General features: G+C 51.8%; 1 protein-coding gene across 11 annotated transcripts in view; it reads left to right on the forward strand.

The window, feature by feature from the left end:
• The first annotated feature begins 3,688 nt into the window (after positions 1-3,688).
• APCDD1L (APC down-regulated 1 like) overlaps positions 3,689-23,183 on the forward strand; it is a 67,601-nt gene continuing 48,106 nt past the window's right edge. For 3 of the 11 annotated variants that reach the window (XR_014235969.1, XR_014235970.1, XM_082361635.1), the window contains exons 1-3: positions 3,691-8,860; positions 20,747-20,838; positions 22,324-22,423. Coding sequence is in view for 6 of the 11 variants with exons in the window: in XM_082361635.1 (XP_082217761.1) it covers positions 8,626-8,860; positions 20,747-20,838; positions 22,324-22,423 (427 nt within the window). In the remaining 5 variants the exon portion in view is untranslated. Of the gene's footprint in view, positions 8,861-20,746; positions 20,839-22,323; positions 22,424-23,183 lie in introns of those variants that run through there. The other 8 variants (XM_082361638.1, XM_082361641.1, XM_082361639.1 and 5 more) reach the window with 8 other exon arrangements.

Consider the following 23,183-nt stretch of genomic DNA (forward strand, 5'->3'; position numbering starts at 1 on the left):
GAAGACACACTATCTTGTTAACCCTTTTCCTTAGGGGCATTTTGCACCATTACCCCAAGTCACTTTTACCTTGGTGTTGCAGAATTGGGACATTCTGCAGTACACTCTATAAATTCTTTTTTAAGCTAGTTTGAGCCAAATATAACAGGTAAGCCGTCCAGACCTGCCTAAAAAGGATAAACCCCAGCTAAGCGCATAAATTACACCCCACTGCTTTTATCATATAAACACGGGCCAGAGAGCCAAGTGCATTAAAGAGGCGAGACACAGGCCCTCATTGCTATCTCATTAAGCCCATTAAATTTTAGGAAAGAAAATACCTTCACATCTTGGGTCTGGTTTAAACTATCAGGGAACAGATTAGAGTTAATTAATGCCGTGAACTCTGAAGCCGCCAGCCAGAGGCTCCCAGCGGAATCCACACCTGCCACAGACTCGATTTCAGAAAATCGAAGTGGGCACTGACGTGCCCTCCCCTCCTCCCCGCATCCCCGACGCTGGAACCCTAGGTACCTAATCTGTAACTCCCGAATCTGGATCAAGAGATAAACCCCACCCCTGAGACAGAAAGTCGGTGGACCCCAAGCAGAAACTGTGCAAAGGTCTGTCGCTGGAACTCCGGAAATTGCCAGGGGTTCCAGGCTGCAAGGCGAGACTGCTAAGTTGCTTCTGGCAAGTTGGAAAGAGCTTATCAATTATTCATGCAATTGGATAAACAGGGATTTTATCTTGTAGCGTGAATCAAGAGATAAAAATTCCATTTCAAGAGGGAGGGTGGAGACTGAACTCTGAATGTTAATTGTAAACTGAAAAAAAAAGAAAAGAAGGAAAGAAAAAATAAGTAAGTTCTTCTGCTTGGGCTGTGCCCTGAGCACTTGTAAGCTTCCCCCCACCCCCAAATTTCTGTCTGCTCCCCTGGAACGTAAGTCATCTGCTCCCCAGACGACGCACTGCCTCTTCTATTGATGTAGTGAACCAGCCATAAAACTCCCACTTGGCAGTTGATGGTGGGACCCCTCTGGATGGATATTTCAGCCCCCAAACAACACCACCTTCAAGGTATTTCTATTTAAAATCAATTTGCTGCTTCCAGACTGAAATCGGAAGCAGAGGAAAGTTTACAAACAGACGCCTAACATGTCGAAAGGCTCAAACAAAATAAAACAAGAGCAAATCCAACACTCAGGCTACACAGGCCAAAAAAGAATATGACTAATACGACTTCGCTTTCTGTCCTCTCGTCTCCCCTGCCCCCGTGGTCTTGCACCTGGCAGTTCCTTAAAGGCTGGAAAATTAAGCCAAAAGGTGAAATTGGGGAATTAGTGGCTTATTTAGACATTCACATTATTAAATTTGACCACAGATTGGAAAATGTAAATATAAATGGAGAAGAAAGTCATACATCCCAGCGTCAGCCAGGTTTGTCCTCGTGTGGTCAGATTCCGAGTGACCGTCATTTTTATCCTTTCTACTTTGTATTTTCCAAAACATATATTAGGAACAGTGTTCATGTTATAATGGGAGAGAAATAATCAACTTTGTGCTTTTTAAATGCTACGTTAGGAGCGTAGATTGATTTTTCTAATTGGGGGACAACCATAAACTTCATTGTTAAAAAAAAAAACCAACAGTTTGCGGCCATGCATGCCCTCCAACTTTTCTTTTTTAATTTTTCTCCTCTGACAAAAGCCCCTCAAAACAGAGGAATTGTCACAGTAGGTCTGCTGGCTTGCCACCCAGTTTTGGTGTGGGCAGTGGGGGAGGCTGGTGGCTGAGGACAGGTGAGACCCTGCTCCGGGCAGCTCTTCTGCAAACACCTGCAGGAAGGAGAAGTTAGCACCCGTGTGGTGCCCCGGGGTCTAGGCAGAGAGAAGCGGAGGGAAGGACCACCTGGGTGATGTCTCCTGCCCTCGCTGGGCCTCAGCTGCAGGAAGGGGGGGGTCCACGTTTTCCTCTCTCTTTTGCTCATCTTCCCTTTTGGACTCTGAACAGACAGTTGCAATCACGTTACTGAGCTCATGGTGGGCTAATAACCCGGGTCTGTGTGAGGCCCCTCCTTTGTTGTATTTTGTCATTTTCCCCTCCCCCGCCCCATCTCCATGCCCACTTCCCTCCTCTCCTGCCTAAAGGCAGCCTCTTGAATCTGTTGGACGTATTGCCTTAGATACACACACACGAAAACCTGTGGATGCGGGTCTGTGTTCAGAGCTTCCATGAATAAACCCTTCTGCTTCCTACTTCTTTCCCGAGATACTACGTTTTCTAGATCTCTCTGTATGGTTGTGTGTATCTGGTTGGTTTCTCCGACAGCATCAAGGACCCCCAGTGCAGTCCCCATGTTGGACAGACATCTAGGGGGCCGCCACTTCCCTCCCCGACAAAGACACTAGGATGAAGCTAAGACAGCCTGGGCCGGGGAGGAACGGGAGCTCAGAGCCCTGCACCTGCCCCCTTCCCATCTCCTCTGCCCAAGGAGGCCCCCAAGGGACCATTTGAAAGCCAGTGAGCTGTCCATCTCCTGAGGCCCTCCCAGCTCCAGCGCCCTGAGTACCGTGCCCTGCGTGGGGTCTCGGGCATGCAGGAGTCACCCACAAATGCAAATGGCCACCATCTTACCAAGGACCACAACCCACCAGGCCCCACGCTGACAGCTTACTTGCATCACCTCCGAATCACCTCTCTGAGGATTCTCACTTTTTAGATGAGCAGAAAGGCTCAGAGAGGTTGCCCAAGCTCACACGCCTCATGCATGGCGGCACCAAGACATGCACTCTGTCCAACATCAAAGGAAAATACAAATGGAGAAGAAAATCATACATCCCAATGTCAGCCAGGCTTGTCCTCGTGTGGTCAGATTCCGAGTGACCGTCATTTTTATTCTTTCTACTTTGTATTTTCCAAAAAGTATATTAGGAACAGTGTTCATGTTATACTGGGAGAGAAATAATCAACTTTGTGCCAACCATGAGCAGCCCTGGCATCAGTTAGAGATGCTGGTTGGGCTGGGGACCCAGAGATTTCAAAGGAAAACCGACGACAAACTTCCCAGGCAAGCGAGCCTGGTGACACGAGAACAAGTGTTTGCTCTTCACTCAGGCAAGAGTTGAAGCATCTGCCCACTATGCTGGGCTTTGCGGCTGCTCATGGGGGAACATATGGCCCCACGTTGGTGAATGAGCACACGTTGAATGCAGGAACTATGATGTATCTCCACAGTGTGGGGACCAGCAACCCAAGGGCGAGTTAGTGGATTAGTGAATTATTACTAACAAATTAATAAATGAGAGGATAAAATCAACAAACCATTCAGCTTGGGTACCACCCAGAACAACAATCATGACAACTGTAATGGTAGGTCATTCTACCCATCAATCCATCCACCCACCCATCTATCCACCCATCCATCCACCCATCCACCCATCCAACTATCCATCCATCCATCCACCCATCCATCTATCCATCCACCCATCCAACTATACATCCATCCATCCACCCATCCACCCACCCACCCATCCACCCATCCACCCACCCATCCACCCATCCACCCATCCACCCATCCATCCATCCATCCAACCACCCACCCATCCATCCACCCATCCCACCATCCCACCATCCACCCACCCATCCATCCATCCACCCATCCACCCATCCACCCATCCCACCACCCACCCATCCATTCCCACCATCCAAAATGTGTTCACTGAACACCTACGTGTCAGGTGCTGGGTTGAGCCCTCCAGTGCCCCCTTCCTCCCCACAACAGCCTGAGGGGGCAAGAAGACTGAGACAGGTGTGAGAGCTGGTGGGAGGAGCTTCTGGGCATCCCAGGGCATTCTCACAATCTGCCTCCCCCAGGGGCAGGTGAACCAGGAGTCATTTAGGACCCAGGCAGTTAGGGTCAGGCTGAGGAGCAGGACCTTAAGCCCCAGAGCAGGTCTCATCCAGGCTCCATCTCACACCAGCTGTGTGAACTTTGACTTCCCTCCAGGGAGTCTCAGGGCCTGAGAAGACTGGATCCTGCACCCAGTGCCCACTTGGGCATTGTCTTCTTAATCCTACAGGGTCGTGTGGGCATTATCCCCATTTTACAGAGGAGGAAACTGAGACAGGGTGAGTTGCAGGGCTGGGACCAGATGAGGCCAGGGAAGCCCCCAGGGCTCAGAACGTAAGGAGGTGCTCGGCTTCAGGCACTCACCCTGCACCTGCAGAGACTGACAGCGAGCACCCCTTCAGCTTTCGAGCCCTGGTCCCCTCACCCTGGCCGTAACCCTCGTGAGTTGCTAAGTGGTAGCATTAAGGTTTGCAGTCAAGTCTTCTGACATGACCCAGTGCTCACTCTGTGATAGTTTATTTGATCATTCATTCATTAATTCATTCAACAAAACGTAGTGAGCCCCCATCACACACAAGGCCTGTGCGAGGCATGGGGGCGGGTGCAGGCAGGGAGATGCACCAGTGCAATGGGGGCAAGACCGACACCACGGCAACTACCAGAGGCGACAAATGAATGTCCGTTACCCTGGGACCATGGGCTTTCCCAGAGGACAAGAACAGTTTCCCCATCTGAGACACAGAGGTGGTAGTGAGGGGCTGGTTGACTCCAGGGCCAGCAAATGTGATGCTCTGTAGGCAGGAACGGTCACCAAGGGGGCGTCCAGCCTGCTCTGATCTGCCCCTCACTTCATCCAGCAGCCCCCGCCTGCCTTTCCCAGCCAGGGAAGCCGGCCTGGATGTTTATTTGGTTATTAGATAACCAGGCCCGGGCACCACTTCTTTGATCAGACACCCTTGATAACAAGCAGAGGAAACAGACCATTTTATAGCAAGATTTCGTGGGGTGATCTTATCTTCCCGTGGTGTTTTTAACAGGGACAAGGGACAAGGACGAGGGACAAGGACAAGGGGGTAGGTGCTTGGCGGAGAGGGAAGAAGGAGGCCCATTCTGCAAAGCTCTCCTATCGGCCCGGCCCGCCGGACTTTGATCTGGGGGGAGGGTGGGGTGGGAGATAAACACAGAGCGCAGAGGGCCGGCCTCCTCCCGCCCACCCTGGACATCTGGCTCGTGGTCCTCCCTCACACGGGTTGCGCTTGGCTCCAGCAAAGCCCGCCCTGTGTCCCCCACATACCCCCTGCTGCTCTGACCACTTGGGGGGGGGGCCCTGCGGTTGACAACTCAGAAAAGCGCACCTCTGGAGGCCAAAACGCGATAATGCCCACGGACATGACTCACGGCCAGCAGAGTCCGGGCTCAAGAAATAATTGGCTTCTCCCCCAAACAACCTTATAATTACTACCATTTCCAGTGTTCTCGGGTGATGGTCCTGTAGGTAAGAAAGGGGTCAGGAATCGAGCGAAAACCACCCTTTCTTCAGCAAAATGCGAGGTCTGGACAATATAACTTTTTTGGTTAAAAATAAATTTCTATGTTTGAAGCCAAATAAGTTTAGCTTCAGTTCCTTCTCTCTCTTTTGTTTGATCTCCTTGTGACCAGAGGGGAGTCTCATTCAAACACTATTTGTTCATTTTCTTTTTCTTTTTTTTTTATGTTTCTTTCTTTCTTTTTTTTTTTTTTTTTGCCAATGGTAATGGATATGTAAGGATATTGACAACAACATTGGGATAGCAGAGGAATTGAAAATGCTATACATTGATCAATGGGAAACTAGCTAAATTAATTATATTGCATATACACAATAAAATACCATGAAGAAAGCAAACACATATATAGTCTTTGGTTGAACCATATACCATTCTAAGTGCTCTACATTACATATACTATCTCACATAATTTCCCAACAATACTACTACTATCCCATTTTACATATGAGACAAGAAGTTAAGTAACATGCCCAAGATGACACACACATATATATATATATATATTTTCTATGTCATAATATTGACATTCAGTCCAGTAATCCTCCACTGTAACAGCTCCTTTGCTATTTGTTCATTTTCTTTGCTTTTCTTTTTTTTTTTTTTTTTTTCTTTTTGGAATAAAATCTGCGCTGAACAGGGAGCTTATCTGCCCTTGTGCTTCTGTTTTCTCACCTGTAAAACCAGGAGAGCAGCTCCAGTCGGCCTCGAAGGCCCTTTCCGGCTTCCCCCATCCTTCCAAGCACCACCCACCGGTAGTGTGGGGCTGGGCAGGCGCGGGGACCACCTGGAACTCTCAATCTCAACAGATGAGTTTAGCTAAGACTTAGGCATCACTTTGCAATAGTACTTCCCTGTCATTCCTAAGCCTCTTCGAAGAATGGCGGTTATTATAGAATGGGCTTTCTCGTTTAGGATCTCCAGGTTCAGAATGAAGCCAAGAGCACGGTCAGACAGGACATCCTGTGCAGACACAAGAGCATCCCAGACACAAGCAGGGACTCAGGAGTTCTGCCACCTTCCAGCTGTCTGGCCTTGGGACAGTGGCCCAACCTCTCGAACTCAGTTTCCTCGTTCTGTGAAATGGGGCCAACAAGACTTTCTACTTCTCGTCAGGTTGTCCAGATATAAAGTATATGCATCTAAAGCACCTGGCCCACACCAAGGTCGAAATAATTATCAGAAATTCCTCTTACTTATAAATAAGCCAATACAACAATTACTACATGAGCACCAGGCTTTGCAGGGAAGTTCCCATTTCTAATAGCAGCACAATAGGTTCTGAAAGTACTGAATCATAACCCCACCTGAGACATCAATGTCACGCCTCCTCCCCGTGCCAAACCATTAATACTCAAAGCCCCATCAGCGACCTGGGACAGCAAAATGCCCGCATTCAGGAAGTCCAGAGAGTACAGCCTCAAACACTCATGGACAGAATAGCATGCAGTGTTTAAAAGTATCCATAATTGTACATTTTGAAAATTTAAAGGCACGTAATTGCCACAAATAATCACAATTATGCAATTATAAATAATCACCCCTCACAACTCTCCTCCCGCCCATAAGTTACCCCTTTCACGGAAACTTAACATGTGGCGCGCGTGCGGCCACCGTCTGCTGGGGAGCTGGTGCCATCGCGGTTTCAGGAAGGCCACCTCGAGTCTCATGCTGTTCTCAGCAATTCACAGAGACCAGAAAAAAATGTCATTTTCAGGAAGGGAATTGATCGTTTCTCTCACATTTCCATTTGTGTAAGATCACGCTGTGGCCTCATTCCTCACTTTGCTATTCTGTTGCCTCTGGAGAAGAGGAAAGCTAAGGACAGCCCGGGGGTCCCCAGTCGGGGGTCCTTGGATTGAAGTTGAAATTGAAAGGCTCCAGAGGCCCCTGGGAGCCTCACCCAAGCTTCTGCTAAGGAATCAAAAGATGGGGTGCTGTCTACCAACCCCCAGGGCCAAGCAGCCCACTGATGTGGGCGGGTGGGTCTATGAGCCCTTTAGAGGGCAGGTCAACCACCTGGACGTGCACCCTGGACACGGACCTGTCCCTACGTGCCCAAGTCCTCCCCAAGGGGACAATCTCCATCTCTCCTGTCTTATTCTCTCCCCCTCTTCCTCCCTCTTTCTCATTCTCTTATTCTTTCTCCCTTTTCCATTCTCCTTTCTGTCCATCTCTCTCTCCTCTCAGCCTTAATCCTTTGTCCCCGCCTTTCTCTCTTTGTCTCTCTCTCTCTGCCCTTTTCTCTCTTCCCCCTCTCCCTTTTCACTTTCTCTCTCCTTTCTTGGTTCTACCTTCTCTCTCTCTCTCTCTCTCTCTCTCTCTCTCTCTCCCTCTCCCAGTTAAGGACAACACAATGAAAACAGACACCTTGATCTATGCATCTCAGGCCTCCACCCCCATCCCCACACAGCTTTACTTCCGTTCTCCCGATGATCTGTGCACGTAGGAACAATCCAGTTACATTTCTCTAATCCACGTGATTCTCTGTCTCTTCTTCATTCATAAATCCAAGAACTTGGAAAGTCCTCCATCCCAGATGCTACTCCTGTTCTTCAAGGCTTGCCTGCCATGGGGGAGCTGCCTGGGGAGGCCCAGGGCCTGGGGTCGGGGGTGGGGGGGGGGAGGTGACTGGTTTGAGGGCGTCCCGTCCATCCCCCTCCTCCTGCTCCCAGCTGCCTTGCCTCTGAGCTGCCACCCTCAGCTGACTCACTCAGATGGGAAATGGGGGGGAAGGAGTGGAGGGGGGAACCGCCCTGGTCTACTCCACGCTGTTTGCCCAGATGCTCTTTGGAGCCGAGACGAGCTAATCACAGGGAGCGGCTGTGGGCTGCGGGGCGCCCCAGGTCGGCCACATTCACTGCGCTCCTGCCCTCGCCGGCCTCCAAGTTGACGCAACTTTTCCAAGAGTATCTGTAAGGCCTGAATAGAAGCCTTGGGGGTCTGAGGGCCCAGAGGGCGTACAGGAGCTTCCCCTGACCCCCTCGCCCTTCTAGGAAACAGCCTGGATAGGGGTGCGCTTTGGCTGGAGGAGCGCACCGCACCGTCTGACTTGTCCCGGACAAGAGTTTGAGGGAGGCCTCCCTGCTCGCTGCAAAGACCTGGCGGGGAGGCAAGAACCCGGGCACGGAGGGGGGTCGACTGGGGGTTCTGAATGGCAGGAAGAGCTGCGCCAGAGGGCTGGGCGCGAGGCGCTGCAGTGCGCGCAACGCCCGAGGCTGTCTCCACCTCTTCTGGCAGCTTGGACCTATGAGTGCGCAGCTCGACTTACAACCATCAACAGCCCGGGAGGTGAGCGCGTGCGAGCGCCGAGGGGGGCGCAGGACCCTCGCCACTTCCTCGCAGGACCCCAGCGGGCTGCCGGAGTCCGCTGCCACCGGACGGCCGCGCGCCCACGCCTCCTCTCCCTGGGGGCCGTCCTGCCACCCCGACGGGATGCCCGCAGCCATGCTCCCCTACGCTTGCGTCCTGATGCTTTTGGGAGGTAGGTGCCACCCTCCCCCCACCGGCTCGCCGCCTAAGGTCGGAAGGGAGGGAGCTGCCGTCTGAAGTTCCTTGGGGCTTCCTGGGGACTGCTGTACGCGCCTGTGAACCGGGCTGGCGATTCTGCGCTTTCCGCTCTCTTCTCCAGCCTCACCCGGCCAGCACCTGCCTCACCTCCAGGCTCTTCCTGGGCCCTGTGTGAGGTAAGCCGGTTCCGGCACCACATGCACTCCCGCCGCAGGCTGACCTCCAGGCACTCGGAGCAGCTCCTGGTGCCGGGCCCTGGGGTGGCTGGGACCTCCAAAAACATTCAGGAGGATCCCAGGCCCACTGAGACTCCCTCGGCAAGGTACAAGCTCCACGTCACTCAGACCAAGGCTACAGAATCTGGTCTTGCCCACTGAATCCTAGACCTGCTGGGATTCAGAGCTATGTCCTGCAGCAGAGCTGGGGAAGAAGTTAGGGGAGGGTACAGTGACCCTGGGCCCTCCCCTAACTTCTGGTGCCCAGCAGGCCTGGGCCGGGGAGGCAAGGGACCACAGGACCCCTGGTAGAGGAGACAAGTGCCATCTCCAGGACTAACTGCTGTCCCGCTGCCTCTTCTTAGGGCGTAGGAATGAACAAAAGTCTGCAAATGCCAGCTGCCCGTGGTGCGCCACCATTGGCAAAAATGACAATGATGACCACAGTGTGCCAGGCTCACTCCCAAGCACCCCCACCTTGTGAAGGGTTAAGAATTCTGGCCCTGGAGTCAGACCACCTGGTTCCAAAGCCCAGATCAGCTTCATATCAACCTGTGTGGCCTTGGGCAGGCACGTCCATCAGCTCTCTTAGACTCAACTTTCTCATCTGTCAAATGGGCTCACCAGATCCTCACCTCTGTCTGGGATTACTGTGAGGATTTCAAGGAGAGCAGGAGAAGCACCTAGCACCTGCTTCCTGGCCCTGAGGCGTCAGGTCCTGCAGGAAGACATGCTCCGCAGGTACAGCCAAGCACGCTTTACTCCACTTACAGGCAAGGAGCAAAGTCAGGTCTCCCTGCAGGAGCTCTGCAATCAGCCCCGAATTTCTAAGCAAGATATTTGAAGAAGAGATGAACGGGGTCTGAAGGAAAGTGGAGGGAAGGTGTGTTAGCAGTTTGAAGAGCTGCAGATACATCCACCAAAAGGGGACATTTATCTCAGGGCTGGGGTGAGAGGTCACACAGCCGTCCACCGTCATGGAGTCCTCCCTCAGAGCAAAAATAGGCCACGGCAGCTCTGTGCCAGGACAGTAAGAGTGGAAGGAAGGGGGCGAGGAGGGGGTGGCTGAGAAAAGAGTCTGTGTACTTTCCTTTTGGGCACAGAGCTGGGAAGGGGAGAAGGGGGATGCTGTGTCTTCATCTCTCCTCCGCCTCCTCCCCGGCTGTTCCATCCCGTGGGAATGGGACAGTCCAGCGCAGTAGGATAGATTACCCCAGAAACCTGCAGTCTTGGTCACCACGCAGCGCTGTTGTCCTTGGCAAGCCCCGAGCTTCTGTCATGCCAATAAAATCACTGCAAGTGTAGCCTCGCGGCTCAGTTCTCCGGAGTCCTGCTGCTTTGCTCCTTGGCGACCTTTCACCACCGCAAGTCAGACAGATTCCACAGGAGAGAAGCCAGGAGCGCCCGGCGGGCCCAGGCGAGCGCAGGAGGCCATTGTGGAGCCCGTGATTCAGACCCAGACGCTAGGAAGGGCGCCGGGCCCATGCGGGCTGCCTTCAAAGTTCCCTGCTCTAAGCCAGGAACCATTTTCCACTGAACCCTTTTTCAAAAGTCCTTTTCACCACTGGCTGTATCACCAGGCAAGAGGATCTTTGTGCTTTAGCGAAAGGAAACAGAACCCCGTTAATCCTTCAGATACTTAGATAATTTGGGTACCTGAGCTGAGGGAAGCCTGAACTTCACGTCTCCAGGTTCAAAAACTTTAGTGTAGGCACACCAACAGCCCCAGCGCGGGAACTCACCTTGACACACACACACACACACACACACACACACACACACGCACCCCAGGGTTTCTCAGCCTCGGCGCTGCTGATGTTGTGGTCCAGATCCTTCTCTGCTGGGCGCCGTCCCGTGCACTGCAGGAGGTGTGGCAGTATCCCTGGGTCCACCTACCACATGCCAGTAGCCACACCCCCCAGTTAGGACAACCAAAAATGTCCCCAAACACTGCCAGATGTCCCCTGGGGGCCACAGTTGTCCCCGGTTGAGACTCACTGGTATGGGCAGATCAAATTCAACTGGTAGCTTTTGAGATGAATCTGTCAAAATCACCGGGTCGGATGGATTTTGTTATTCTTGCTCTGAGCAATCAGGAAATCAAAGGCACAGTTGGCCCAAGAAAAACAACACAATCTAGGTAGTTTCTAATTTGGATGTTGATTTTTCCCATTTGTCCTCTCTCCCTCTTGTCTCTGAAAATGTCCTCCCTGGGGATAACAGGAGCTAGACTGTGGGTAAGCGTGGTTAGTTACCCGCTGGAGCAAACCCTCCTCAAAACCCTGCAACGCCAGATGTGTCTTGTGCCAGTGCAGTGGCTTCCAGCTTTGGTTCACTCCTCAGCAATTTCTGGCTTTTAAAAATCTCCTTACTCAACAATTTATGCTTGAGGGAGAAAATGAAAAACCACAGCTTCTTTTTTTTCTCTCATTTGTATTTTTTTTTTCTAATTTCAGTCCTGCTTTTATCTCTAGCCATATACTTTGCAATGGCAAGTTATCATTTAGAGACAGATTAACTAGAACAAAATCACGGGCCATTCCATAATAAATTAGTTGTTGATGTGGGCGCTCTGTTTCAAAACCAAGAGTAAAAACTGGGGAGAAAATTAACTTAAGTACACTCGTCTGAAAAATCAAAGGTGAAAAGAGATCGGTAATTGTATTCGTTATTTAAAACAAAGAGGAATTTTGAACAGAATCTGCCCCTTGCCGCTTTGCGAGGCTCACGTTGTAGACAGATCATCATGGCCAGCTGTTTCACTTATGTTCTGACCGAGGCTGGAATCTCCAAATTCAAAACAACCAACTCAAGGCTAATAGAGCAGCTTCCTTGATTTCCAAACCATCTGGATGGCAAACTAGTAAGAAGCTACATGTGAAGAAGTATTTGGGAAATGTATTGGAAGTTCACTATGTTCATGAAAACTGTAAGCCAGAATGAGCCCCTGGTAAGACTTCCAAGATACAGTGCTTCACTGCCAAAGTCAGCCTCTGAACTTGAGGGCATCTGAGCTGAGCTGGGGGGACTGTAGGGAAGGAACTGAATTCTGAAGTTGGCGCCGGAGGTGGCCATGAGTTGTGGCCAGGGGTGTTGGTGTGATTGTCCCTCAAACCAGAATGGCTTTCAGAAGCCCTTTGTGCAGAGCCCGCCCCCGACCCTGGAGCCGGGAGTGCAGGTGTCATGGTGAACGGGATGTCCCAGAGAATGTCGGGCCTCCCAGCGGGAAGGGCAACCAGTCCATTGGGCATTGGGACACCGGGGGGGCAGGGCTGGTGCCCACCCAGGACCTCCACCTGTGCAACGGGAGGTTGCCTGGTCTCGGCCGAATCTAACACATGTCTTGTCTGCTACGGAGAGCTTGAGAGCAGCATCTTGGGAACTGAACAGACCTGGGTCCCATTTTAGCTTTGTCACCTATGTCCCCATCAGTGAGTTGAGAATGGTGATAGCTCCACCCTCAAGGGATGATCGAAGGGTTAAATGAGATGTCGTGTGGTCAGCACTGGACACCAAGAACCTTGTGACCCCTCCCTGCTGTTAGTGCTGAGAGCTGGACCCTGCACTCGACTCTCCAGACCCGGAGAAGAAAGAGGCAGGTCAGGGCTCTCAGCCAGGCGCCAGTTCAACTTGAGCTTGGGTGCCTCACTTCCTGGCCATCTCCTTTTGGTGGGTGCTGTAATTTCTTCCCACTCTGATGTTCCGTGTGTCCTCAAGAACACCATGGCTAGTCTAATGATACCGACAACAGCAGCAAAATTAGCAACTGTTCCTATTCAGCGAACCAGGGTCAGCCCTCCTTGTACACCATCTCCTATAACCCTCCTCCAGCCCCAGCTGTCAGCCTCAGTTTCCTGACCTGTGAAATGGGAAGGGTGGCCGCCCTCACTGCTGGGGTCGGACCTGTCTAGCAGAGAGGGGGCCCAGGTGAGTTTCCGATCAGAGAATGCGTTTTGGGGGCCTTGCTGTGTATGCGCCACTCACTGGGGGGAGATGCTGAGGACCGAGGAACAAATGGGGCAGCTCCTGCCCTTGTGGAAGTCGGAGTCAAACAGACAATGAAATCTCCAGCGAGCAAGTAATAACAATACGAGAGTGACGAGCACTGTACAGAGCAGGTCCGGGGCATCTAGCCTGGGCTGGGAGGTTACGGAAGGCCTCCCTGAAAAGGTGAAAGAGCTGAAACTTGAAAAAAAAAGAGGGCGGTTTAACTAGAGGAGAAGGAGGAAGAGGAGGAACATCCAGGGAGAGGAACGAGCATGTGCCTGGATGCGAAAGAAAACAGCCACATGTTCAGGGACCAGAGAGAAGGCCGCTGAGGCTGGTGAGGAGGGAGTGAAGGTGCACAGTGTGGACGAGGTCAGAGGTTAGCAGGGGCTCAATCGTCGAGGGCCATGGGGCCTCGGAAGGAGTCGGACATTATGTCAAGGGCGATGGAGGGTCCCCTGAAGGGCTTCCCTCAGGGTGCGGAGGGGCAGGGGATGCCTCACTGAGAAGTAGTGAGTTCCTCACCACTGGAATCGAACGGGATGATGGTGGGTAGCACTGGCTAGGGAGTTGCCTGGATTTGCTTCTAGCCCCGAAAGCCTCTGATTCTAAGGAGTCCCACCAACCTCCTAGTACAGGACATGGGCTTTCAACTGTCATTTTGGGCCCCCATAGACCCCCCCCCTCAAAATTGAGTGCCCAGTAAGGATACTGGTAATGGTGATAGGCTACACTCACCAGCACTCAAGTTGTCCAACCATCCCGGGCTCAGTGCCGCCCCTGCTTCAGCACTTGCGGCAGGCTCTGCCCTGGTCCCCATCTTACAGCATCCCCGGGAGGAGGAGCAGGGTGGGACGCACAGCCTCTCCCCAGACACCTCCTCTAGGTCATTACTCTGGCTCATTTTTCCTGGTCTCTTCTCCTCACCACCACCATTAGCATCTAATCGAGGCGGTCAGCCACCCTCAGGGGCATTTTGCGATTTAAAACACTTACATTCTATCAAGATGTAGGAGGTAAGAAAGTCCACCAACTAGAGTCACTTATGTTTTATGGGACTCAGTCCCAGCCAGAGCCTCCGTCCAGCTCAGTGGTGTTCACACCCCGGCCTCCTCCTGTGAGCCCCTGCCAGCGCTCCTTGGTCCCCATGTGACCCTCATCCCCACACACTTCACAGACAAGCTTTCTTCCTCCTCAGAGAAGATGTCACCAGCCACCTTCTGTGACCAGGACACAGTCACACTGTGTCCGCCTGTCCATCCAGCCACACCCCTTTCCACCACAGTCTCCACACACACACATGCTGTTCCTTCAGCTTAGAACACCGTTCCCTGCCCCTAGCCTCCCCTAGCCTCCCCTAGCCTCCCCTTCCCCTGCAGATTTGGGTATAAATTCTTAGCCATGGAATTGCTGCAGCAAAATGTGTGTGTCAAATTCTTCTACCAGCCTTCCTTCCGAACGGGTTGCACAGTCAACACCCCCCATGGATGGCCTATGAGAGCGCCCATTTCCCACATCCTTGCCAACCCTGGTCATGATCGTTCTTTAAAAATCTCACCAGTGGCAATGCTTGGTTGTTTAGACTCGCATTCCTTTAATTATGAGCAAAGAGGAACGTCTTATCTGTCTTACCCCTTTCATTGATTTTCCTGTGAGATGTCTGGTCGTATCCTTTGCCCATTTTTATATCAGACTTAAAAAAAATCTTTTCTTCTTATTGATTTGTCAGTGCTCTTTATGTAGAGAGGAGTAGCTGTCTCCTGTATATGTTGCAGTTTTTCCCAGCTTGCTGTTTGTCCACCGAAGCTTCCTAAAAGAGAATTTACTCATTGTTCCTCGTTTCTTTCATGTTTACGCCATTGAAACGTGCAGAGGCACATGGGTTTTAAGCTAAATGTGCATTTTTTTACCCAGGAGGAGAATAGATGGCCAGATATGCTTACCATAAATGACCATATATGGGGTCTGTGTGTGAGAGAGAAACTGACTTTCCTCAGAGGGAGAGACACAGCCCAAGCGCTGTGCTAAGCACAGCATCAGTGATACCCCGTTTGATTCTTGCAACCTCCCATGCCATGGGCACCATTTTACAGAAGACAAAAGCAAGACCACACACCCAAGGTCATCCAGCCGGCAAGCCCAGGGGCTGAGATTTGTGGGCCCCTCCTGGGGCAGTTCAGCTCGAAGTTCAGGCAAGGACCTCCCTGCCCTGCTGCTGGTTTGAAAGAACCAGGGTTTAGAGCCAAGTCTGGGCACCAGGAGATACACGCGCTGGGAGGCATCTGGGCTGGTGGTTTACATAACACGACTTAATGGGGAAGATTGCAGCGCAGAGACCACAGGCATGCTAACAAGAGCAGCGTTTTAAATCCCCAATTAAACGTTAATCTGAGAGTTGTTGAAGAGGGAAGGATCCTAATGGTCCATCTGCAGAGACCGCAGAGCTGGCTGGGCTCTGGAATTCAACTTCCCACCTTCAAATTCCAGCTGCTCCACTGACTGCAAATTACTTAATCCTTCTTCCTTTGTGAAACGACGTCTACCCCAAGGGGTTGCTCTGAGAAATAGGTGTTACTGTCCACGTGAAAAGTCTAACACAGTGCTAGGCACACAACAAGGGCTTGGTGATGTCACTCACGTCGTTATTTTCTTCTATTTTTTTTAATTAATCAATTTATTTATTTATTTATTTTTGGCTGCGTTGGGTCTTCGTTGCTGTGAGCGAGCTTTCTCTAGTTGCGGCGAGCAGGGGCTACTCTTCGTTGCAGTGGGCGGGCTTCTCATTGCGGCGGCTTCTCTTGTTGCGGAGCACGGCCTCTAGGCGCACGGGCTTCAGTAGTTGCGGCACGTGGGCTCAGCAGTTGTGGCTCGTGGGCCTAGTTGCTCTGCGGCACGTGGGAACTTCCAGGACCAGGGCTCGAACCCGTGTCCCCTGCATTGGCAGGCGGACTCTTAACCATTGCGCCACCAGGGAAGTCCCACTCACATCATTATTAAGGTGACAGGACACTGCAGGGTCCAATCTTGGGATTATCCTATACGACCCTTCTTAGGGGCGGCTGCAAGGCATTCTGGGACATCAGGAGTGTGGCCGGAGAGGAAGGGTCAGAAAGGGTGGTGACACAGTCAGAGGAGGATGGGGCACAGAGTAAGAAAAGGGAGTCAGAAGCCCAAGTCCCTGCTTCCAAAGGCGTGCGGGAGCTTGGGTTGCCTTTGTCTGGTAATGTATCCAAAGTGCCCATCTGGTGGGTGGGTCACTGTCATGCATTTCAGTAAGTCTGTATTTGTGTCCTAAGGCTACTGTACAAGGTACCACAAACTAGGTGCCTTAAAACAACAGAAACTTATTGTCTCACAGTTCCGGAAGTCTGAAATCCAGGTGTCAACAGGGCCATGCTTTCTCTGAAACCTGTAGAGGAGGATCCTTCCTTGCCTCTCGTAGCTTCTAGGGTTTGCTGACAGTCCTCGGCTTTCCTTGACTTTAAATGCATCACTGCAGTCTCTGCCCCTGTTGTCCCATGGCTATTTTCTCCTCTTCTTATAAGGAGACCAGGCATCTTGGGTCAGGGCCCGTTCTACCCCAATATGATCTCATCTTAACTATTTATATCTGTAACATTCCTATTTCTAAAAAAAAAAAGAAAAAAAAAAGGTCACATTCTAAGGTACTGGGGGTTAGGACTTGAACATATCTCTTTGGAGGATGCAATTGAACCCATAACACCTACTGTTGTATCTGCAGGGCCCACCCTGCTGGGTGGGGTGGTACCAGGTGTTTCTGGGAAGAGGAGATTCGAGAAGTTATGGGATCAGCCTGTAATTGAGAGGTGAGTGGGACAGGACCAAGCCATACCCAGGCACCTGGGAGGGAAGGGAGGCCAGGAGACCAGAACCTAAATACTCACCATTAGGCAGTGCCTTAAATAAAATTTGAGGGAATTATGAACCCACAAAAAAATTATATATCTAAAAAACATTGAATGATGGGAAGATAGTTTGGGCATAATGTTAGAACAGAAACCCAGGGTATGTGCATTTGATCTCAGTTATATTTTCATGGTGGAGGGGGGCATCCTTATCTTTTAAAATACAGACAAAATCATATGAAATGGGTGGTTATTTCTGAGAGGTGGGATTATGGGTGATTTCTCCCTTTGTCTTTTTATGTTTTTTTCTGTACTTCCTATAGGATCCATTCCATCTGGGGCTGGGGAGTCCAAGGAAAGGGGCTGAGTTTGCCCCAAATCTCCCAGATTTGCACTCCCGCACATTTGCTAGGATCTCAGCAGGAGAGGTTGGTTAGAGAAATGATGGAGGCTGGGGCCTGTGAAACCTGACCCGGCTGCAGGGCTGGGTCCTGGTATCAGAAGTGGGATCAGCCCCAATGGCACCATCTCTCCTGGGCAGTAGAGATGCTCTTAGGCAGGCAGGTGTCCTGGGTGCTGATGTGAGGAACAGCAGTGTCCCAACCATTCAGATATTTAGACAGGAACTTGTACCCTCCTTGCTGCAAGGAGAGGGGGATGCCAAGGTGCCCTGTGTCCAGTCAAACAGACAGGACTTCAGAAGAGGGAACTGGAGTCCTACTAGGGTGGCTGAGGCCAGACCATAGCTATGCATGGATCAATATCATCGATAGCCAACATCCACTGGGCACCTGCTTTTGTTCAGCACTGTGGGAGCATTGTATTATTTCTTCACGATTGCCTTGCGATTTGGGTACCGCTGTTATCACCATTTCACACCTGAGGAGATGGAGGCCACTGGACTAGGATGCTTCTGAAGGGGCAGAAGCCTGGAAAGACTGCAGCCTGGGGGGCTCTTGGTTGCTCAGGAACCATCCACAGCATGTGAGATCCCAGCCCCAGTTAGCGCAGAACTCACGGCTCCCTGGTGGCCCTAAGGTACTGACAGTCTCTCCACACAGTGAGCCCAGGGCCAGGAGACCCACCACCCATCACACAGAGGAAGCAGAGAAGGTGGAGTCCAATGCCAGGGAGATTCATTGTGCTACCTGTTGGTCCCATGAAGTGGGACCAAAGTGGAGCCTTTGCCCCCCAACTGCTTCTCAAGTCCTCTTCTGCTTGAAGCCAAACTGCCGTGGACAAGTGCTAGGTTTGCCTGCCTAGGTTCCAAGCTCCCTTTTTCTGCCAACAGCAAAGCTTCCCTTACTGGCTCTAATCCTGGAGGACTTGTCAATCAAAGTGCCTCCCCTCCACCTGGGGCATGAGTCTCAGGCCGGGCAAATAGCTCTCCCCAGAGCTTAATGTGCACTACAATACTTGAGCTGCCCTCCTCAAGGCTTAATATTAAATTATACACAAAAAGGGAAGCAAAGCAATAGCTCACACCCAACCAATCTTTCCCCAAAATATGCATAAAAACAAAGCACAAGACATAGATGTGTTTAGTTTGGAATTATCAGTGACCACAGCAAAACGAAATTATTTGTTCTTTGAAATGTACAATTAGAGTTGTTTTAACATGTGTTTTTGGTGGCTGGGTGTGGTTTCTAGATCGTTTGAAACTGAAGTCTGCTGTTTGGCCCGTCAGCTTTAACCCAGTTCTGATGGCCTCCACTTTCCTTTTTTTTTTCTTTTTTTAAAATTTTATTTATTTATTTATTTATGGCTGTGTTGGGTCTTCGTTTCTGTGCGAGGGCTCTCTCTAGTTGTGGCAAGCGGGGGCCACTCTTCATCGCGGTGCGCGGGCCTCTCACTATCGCGGCCTCTCTTGTTGCGGAGCACAGGCTCCAGACGCGCAGGCTCAGTAATCGTAGCTCACGGGCCTAGTTGGCCTAGTTGCTCCGCGGCATGTGGGATCTTCCCAGACCAGGGCTCGAACCCGTGTCCCCTGCATTGGCAGGCAGATTCTCAACCACTGCGCCACCAGGGAAGCCCTCCACTTTCCTTAACAGCAAACCACAGGTACTGAAATGAAAACCAACTTGCCAGGGGGTGAGAGTGCCTGGGCTTTTACAACTGATGTTTGGACTTACTTTTTCTTCCACAGTCTTACAATACTTTTGCATTTCATCTGCCTTTTGCAGGGGAGGTCAACTTAAAGTAACCATTGAAATCTCAGAAAAGGGAATAACCTTGTGATTGAGCGACTCGCTGCATTTTCCTGTAAACCCCACCCCAAGCTTCCAGGGACTGTAAGATGCCTGTTTGGGGCAATTCCGAGATGCATCCATTTCTGCCATTGATGGTGATTAGGGGCAGCCTGACTTCCTGAAAAGTCAGAGTTCCAGGTTACGTGTAAAGAACTAAGCCCAGTCCCATTCCGGGCATGCATTATTGCCGTGGACAGGGGCCCGGGGAACAGAGGTTAGGATCCTGAGCTTCCAGAATCCTGTAAGGGCTTCAGCGGAACATGGAATCACTTGGAATTTGCGTATTCGTCGCCAGAGAGCTTCTCAGAGTGTTTGAGGCCAGAGCTGCTGGAGTTCATTATTAAGAGGGTGAAACATATTCCCTGTCTACACAGATAATTTGCTCAGAAAGCTCTTTTCCTCTTTTTTTTATCCCACTTAAGTATTAATACAAAGACAAACTTCTCTCTCCTCCAAATTCTGATTTAGAAGAACTAAATGAATGAGCGTGCATTTACTATGTTTTTACATAACTTCCTATCATTTCAACTCAATGATGGAAATACTTGTTCATTCCAGTGTTCTTCAAGGGGCGTTCAGTGGGTGCCAACAATGTGCCAGGCACTGTTCCCCATCCTGGGGACACAGTAAGGAACAAAAGGGGCCTGGCATGGCCCTCGTGGGGCTGGCATCTAATCGGGTGGGAGGGTTGGGGGAGCACAGACAATAAATAAGAAAACAAACAAACGAGAAAACGACTCAGGGCGATAGCGCTATGAAAAGAAGAAAAGATAGTGACTGGGAAGGTGGGGTTGCCAGATGAGGTGTCCCTGGAAGGTCCCTCCAAGGAGGTGACACTGAAGCTCGCTCCTAAAAGATGAAAAGGAGCAGCCGTGTGACGATCGGGACGAAAGGAACCTGAGTAGGGGCTCAGCAGGTGCAGAGACCCTAAGAGAGAAGGCGCTTTGTCCCGTGTAAGAAACTGAAGGAAAATCAGAATGTCTGGGGCAGGAGAGAGCGATGGAGAGCCAGAGAGGTGGGCAGGCCAGCTCACGGGGCGCCTGAAGACCTCGGGGGAGGCTGTGGTCAAGCTGAAGGGCTTTGGGAAGCCAGGGGCAGGTCTGGGGGTTCAAAAGGCTCTCTGGCTGCCGAGTGGAGGATGGGAGGCAGTGGTGAAGGCTGGGGTGCACTGGTGGAGATGGGGAGAGGTGGGACTATTTCCAGGTATGCGTGGAGCCAGGAGGGTCAGGACCTGTCCGTGGACTGGACGTGGGCACTGTAGGAGCTTCCTGGGGCTGCCACACAAAACACCACAAACTAGGGGCTTAAAACAACAGAAATCTATCCTTTCATAGTTCCAGAGGCCAGAAGTCCAAGGTCAGTATATCGGCAGAGCCACGCTCCCTCTGAAGGCTTAGGGGAGCCTCCTCCCTGCCCCTTCCAGCTTCTGGCGGCTCCCGGTGTCCTTGGCTTGTGGCCGCCTCCCTCCGGTCTCTGCCCCATCTGTACAGCATTCTTCCCTGTGTCTTCTGTGTCTGTGTCCAAATTTCTCTCTTCTTCTAAGGACACCAGTCACTGGATCTGGGCCCACCCTCAGCCAGGATGACCTCATTGATCGCCTCTGGGAAAACCCGATTTCCAATACCACATTCACAGGTACCGGGAGTTAGTTAGGACTTGATTGTATCTTTCGAGGGGGACACAATTCAACCCAAAACAGGGGATAAAGAGATGACTCCCGGATGTGTGGTCTGATATGAGGGGGATGAAGGGACCTGGGGAGGGGGGATGGAGACTCTGGTGGTCGGGGTGCCATGTACTGTTGCGGGGTTGTTCACTCTACAAGAAGGAAGTGCTGTCTGTGTCCCACAAGGCTGGGTAGGAGGTGGACAGCCGGACAAGGGCACGTAGCGGTGGCCTCCAGCCTGGCCCAGAGCTCGGGCTCCATCCTGAGGCCAGTGGGGAGCTTGGAGTCCAGCCCAGGAGGGACACACTCAGATCCACGTGATACCAATCTCCCTTTGACAGCCATCTTTATTTAAAAGATGTTACGTGTAACATGTCCTAGCCTATCTATCCTATCCTTTCATTTAAAAGCTAAAATAGGGCTTCCCTGGTGGCGCAGTGGTTAAGAATCTGCCTGCCAATGCAGGGGACACGGGTTCGAACCCTGGTCTGGGAAGATCCCACATGCCGCGGAGCAACTAGGCCCATGAGCCACAACTACTGAGCCTGCGCGTCTGGAGCTTGTGCTCCGCAACAAGAGAGGCCGCGATAGTGAGAGGCCTGCGCACCGCGATGAAGAGCGGCCCCCGCTTGCCGCAACTAGAGAAAGCCCTCGCACAGAAACGAAGAGCCAACACAGCCATAAATAAATAAATAAATACTTAAAAAAAAAAAAAAAAAGCTGAAATATTAGATTTTTAAAAAAAAATCTTTGTGTGAGATGGAAATGCCTGGTCCAAAGTAGGCGCACACACACAATATTTGTTGAAAGAATGAATGGGAGAACAGAGCCTGTTGGTGACGTGAAGCCAAGGGGGTGAGAGAGGGAGTCGAGAAGGCTTAACTCTGTCTGAGGCCAGAGAAAGGAGGTCGAAGATCCCAGAAGAGAGAGGGGACGGAGCTTGGAAGAGGAGCTAGAGAGGGGGGTCTGGGCCAGGGGAAGGGGGGCTCTGGAGCACAGGAGGACCCCACACTCCCAGGTCACACGCTCTGAGGATGTGGGAGCTCGCTGTCTCGGGGATGCGGGTGGGAGCAGGGCTGTCACCCCCGGAGCCGGCGAGGTAGGGGCCAGGCCAGCGAAGGCTCGGCAGGGCCGCCAGGGGGAGGGAACAGAGCTGATTAAGAAGGAGCCACGGGCCTGTCCAGGGGCAGCGCTAGTCCCTGCGCCTGTCTGGGTCTTTCCTCCAGCAGCTCTTGGGGTCAGTGAAGGTGGGTCCAGCAACTGAGCCTTAAGAAACCAAATGGCCGAGGTCACGGCTGCCAGAAGGCAGGCAGCACAGGAGCTGGGGAAAGCAGAGGGCGCTGGCTGATGTGGGAGAAAATCTCTCTTGGCGACGGCAGGCATGGCCAGGGCTGTGGTCTGTCGGGGGGGGAGGGGTCTCTCCCGATACCCATCCTCCTTCCTCTCTGCTCTAGAACCCTTATTTCCACTGGGCGCTTGGTCGTGCAGACGGCGCAGCCGTCTCCAGCCTCCCTGGCAGCTGGTGTGGCCACGGCTTGGGAGGAGAAGTGATGTGTGAGTAACAGGAAGGGCATGCCCGCCCCCTCTCTCCTCACCCTGGTAGAAACTCAGGCCTCCCAGGTGGACACAGGACGGATGTGCGACTCCAGAAAGGGGGCAGAGATGTGAGAGTGGGACCCAGGGCCTCAGTGAGGAAAGAGCAGTGGCCGGTGGCTGCAGATGACATCCACCAGGAGATGATGAGTGTCAGGGGAGCCCCCACGGACAAGCGGCTTTGCCCCTGAGGAAGGAGGAACCATGATCTAGAAGCAGCATGGGCTTAGGACCTGCCACCAGGAAGGCTGACATTCAGGTGGAGACCAAGGTTATCAGGGACGGGAGGAAAGGGTTTGGCTGGTCTCCATGTCCAAACAGGACTTGGGTGGCCAGTTTAAACGGACACCCTTAAACTTCCTCCTTCACCCCTGCCGGCCCCTTAAAGCCCTCTTCCTGGTCAAGTGTGTCCCATCAGCTTCCACCTGACCAATGACCTTTCCTTTTGCCTAAGGGCCAATTCAGGATAACCAAGGATGTGAACGGAATCCTTTTTCCCTTCAAGAAATTACATCCCTGTTAGTCAGGAACGCAATATCTGAAGCTTCACTTAAGCATCCTTTAACAGGTCCCCAGTTACCGAAGGGGTGCGTTGCGGAGGCTGAAATTTCAGCCGCATCACAGCCAGCCTACACCAGGCCAGATTATCGTGCTGCCCCCTGAACAAATTTCATTATTGAGCAACACGCTTTCGAAGCTAGTTTACATTGTCTTTGCTTGG

The sequence above is a fragment of the Balaenoptera borealis genome (assembly GCF_965194805.1).
Source record: "Balaenoptera borealis genome assembly, chromosome: 16".
Lineage (NCBI taxonomy): Eukaryota > Metazoa > Chordata > Mammalia > Artiodactyla > Balaenopteridae > Balaenoptera > Balaenoptera borealis.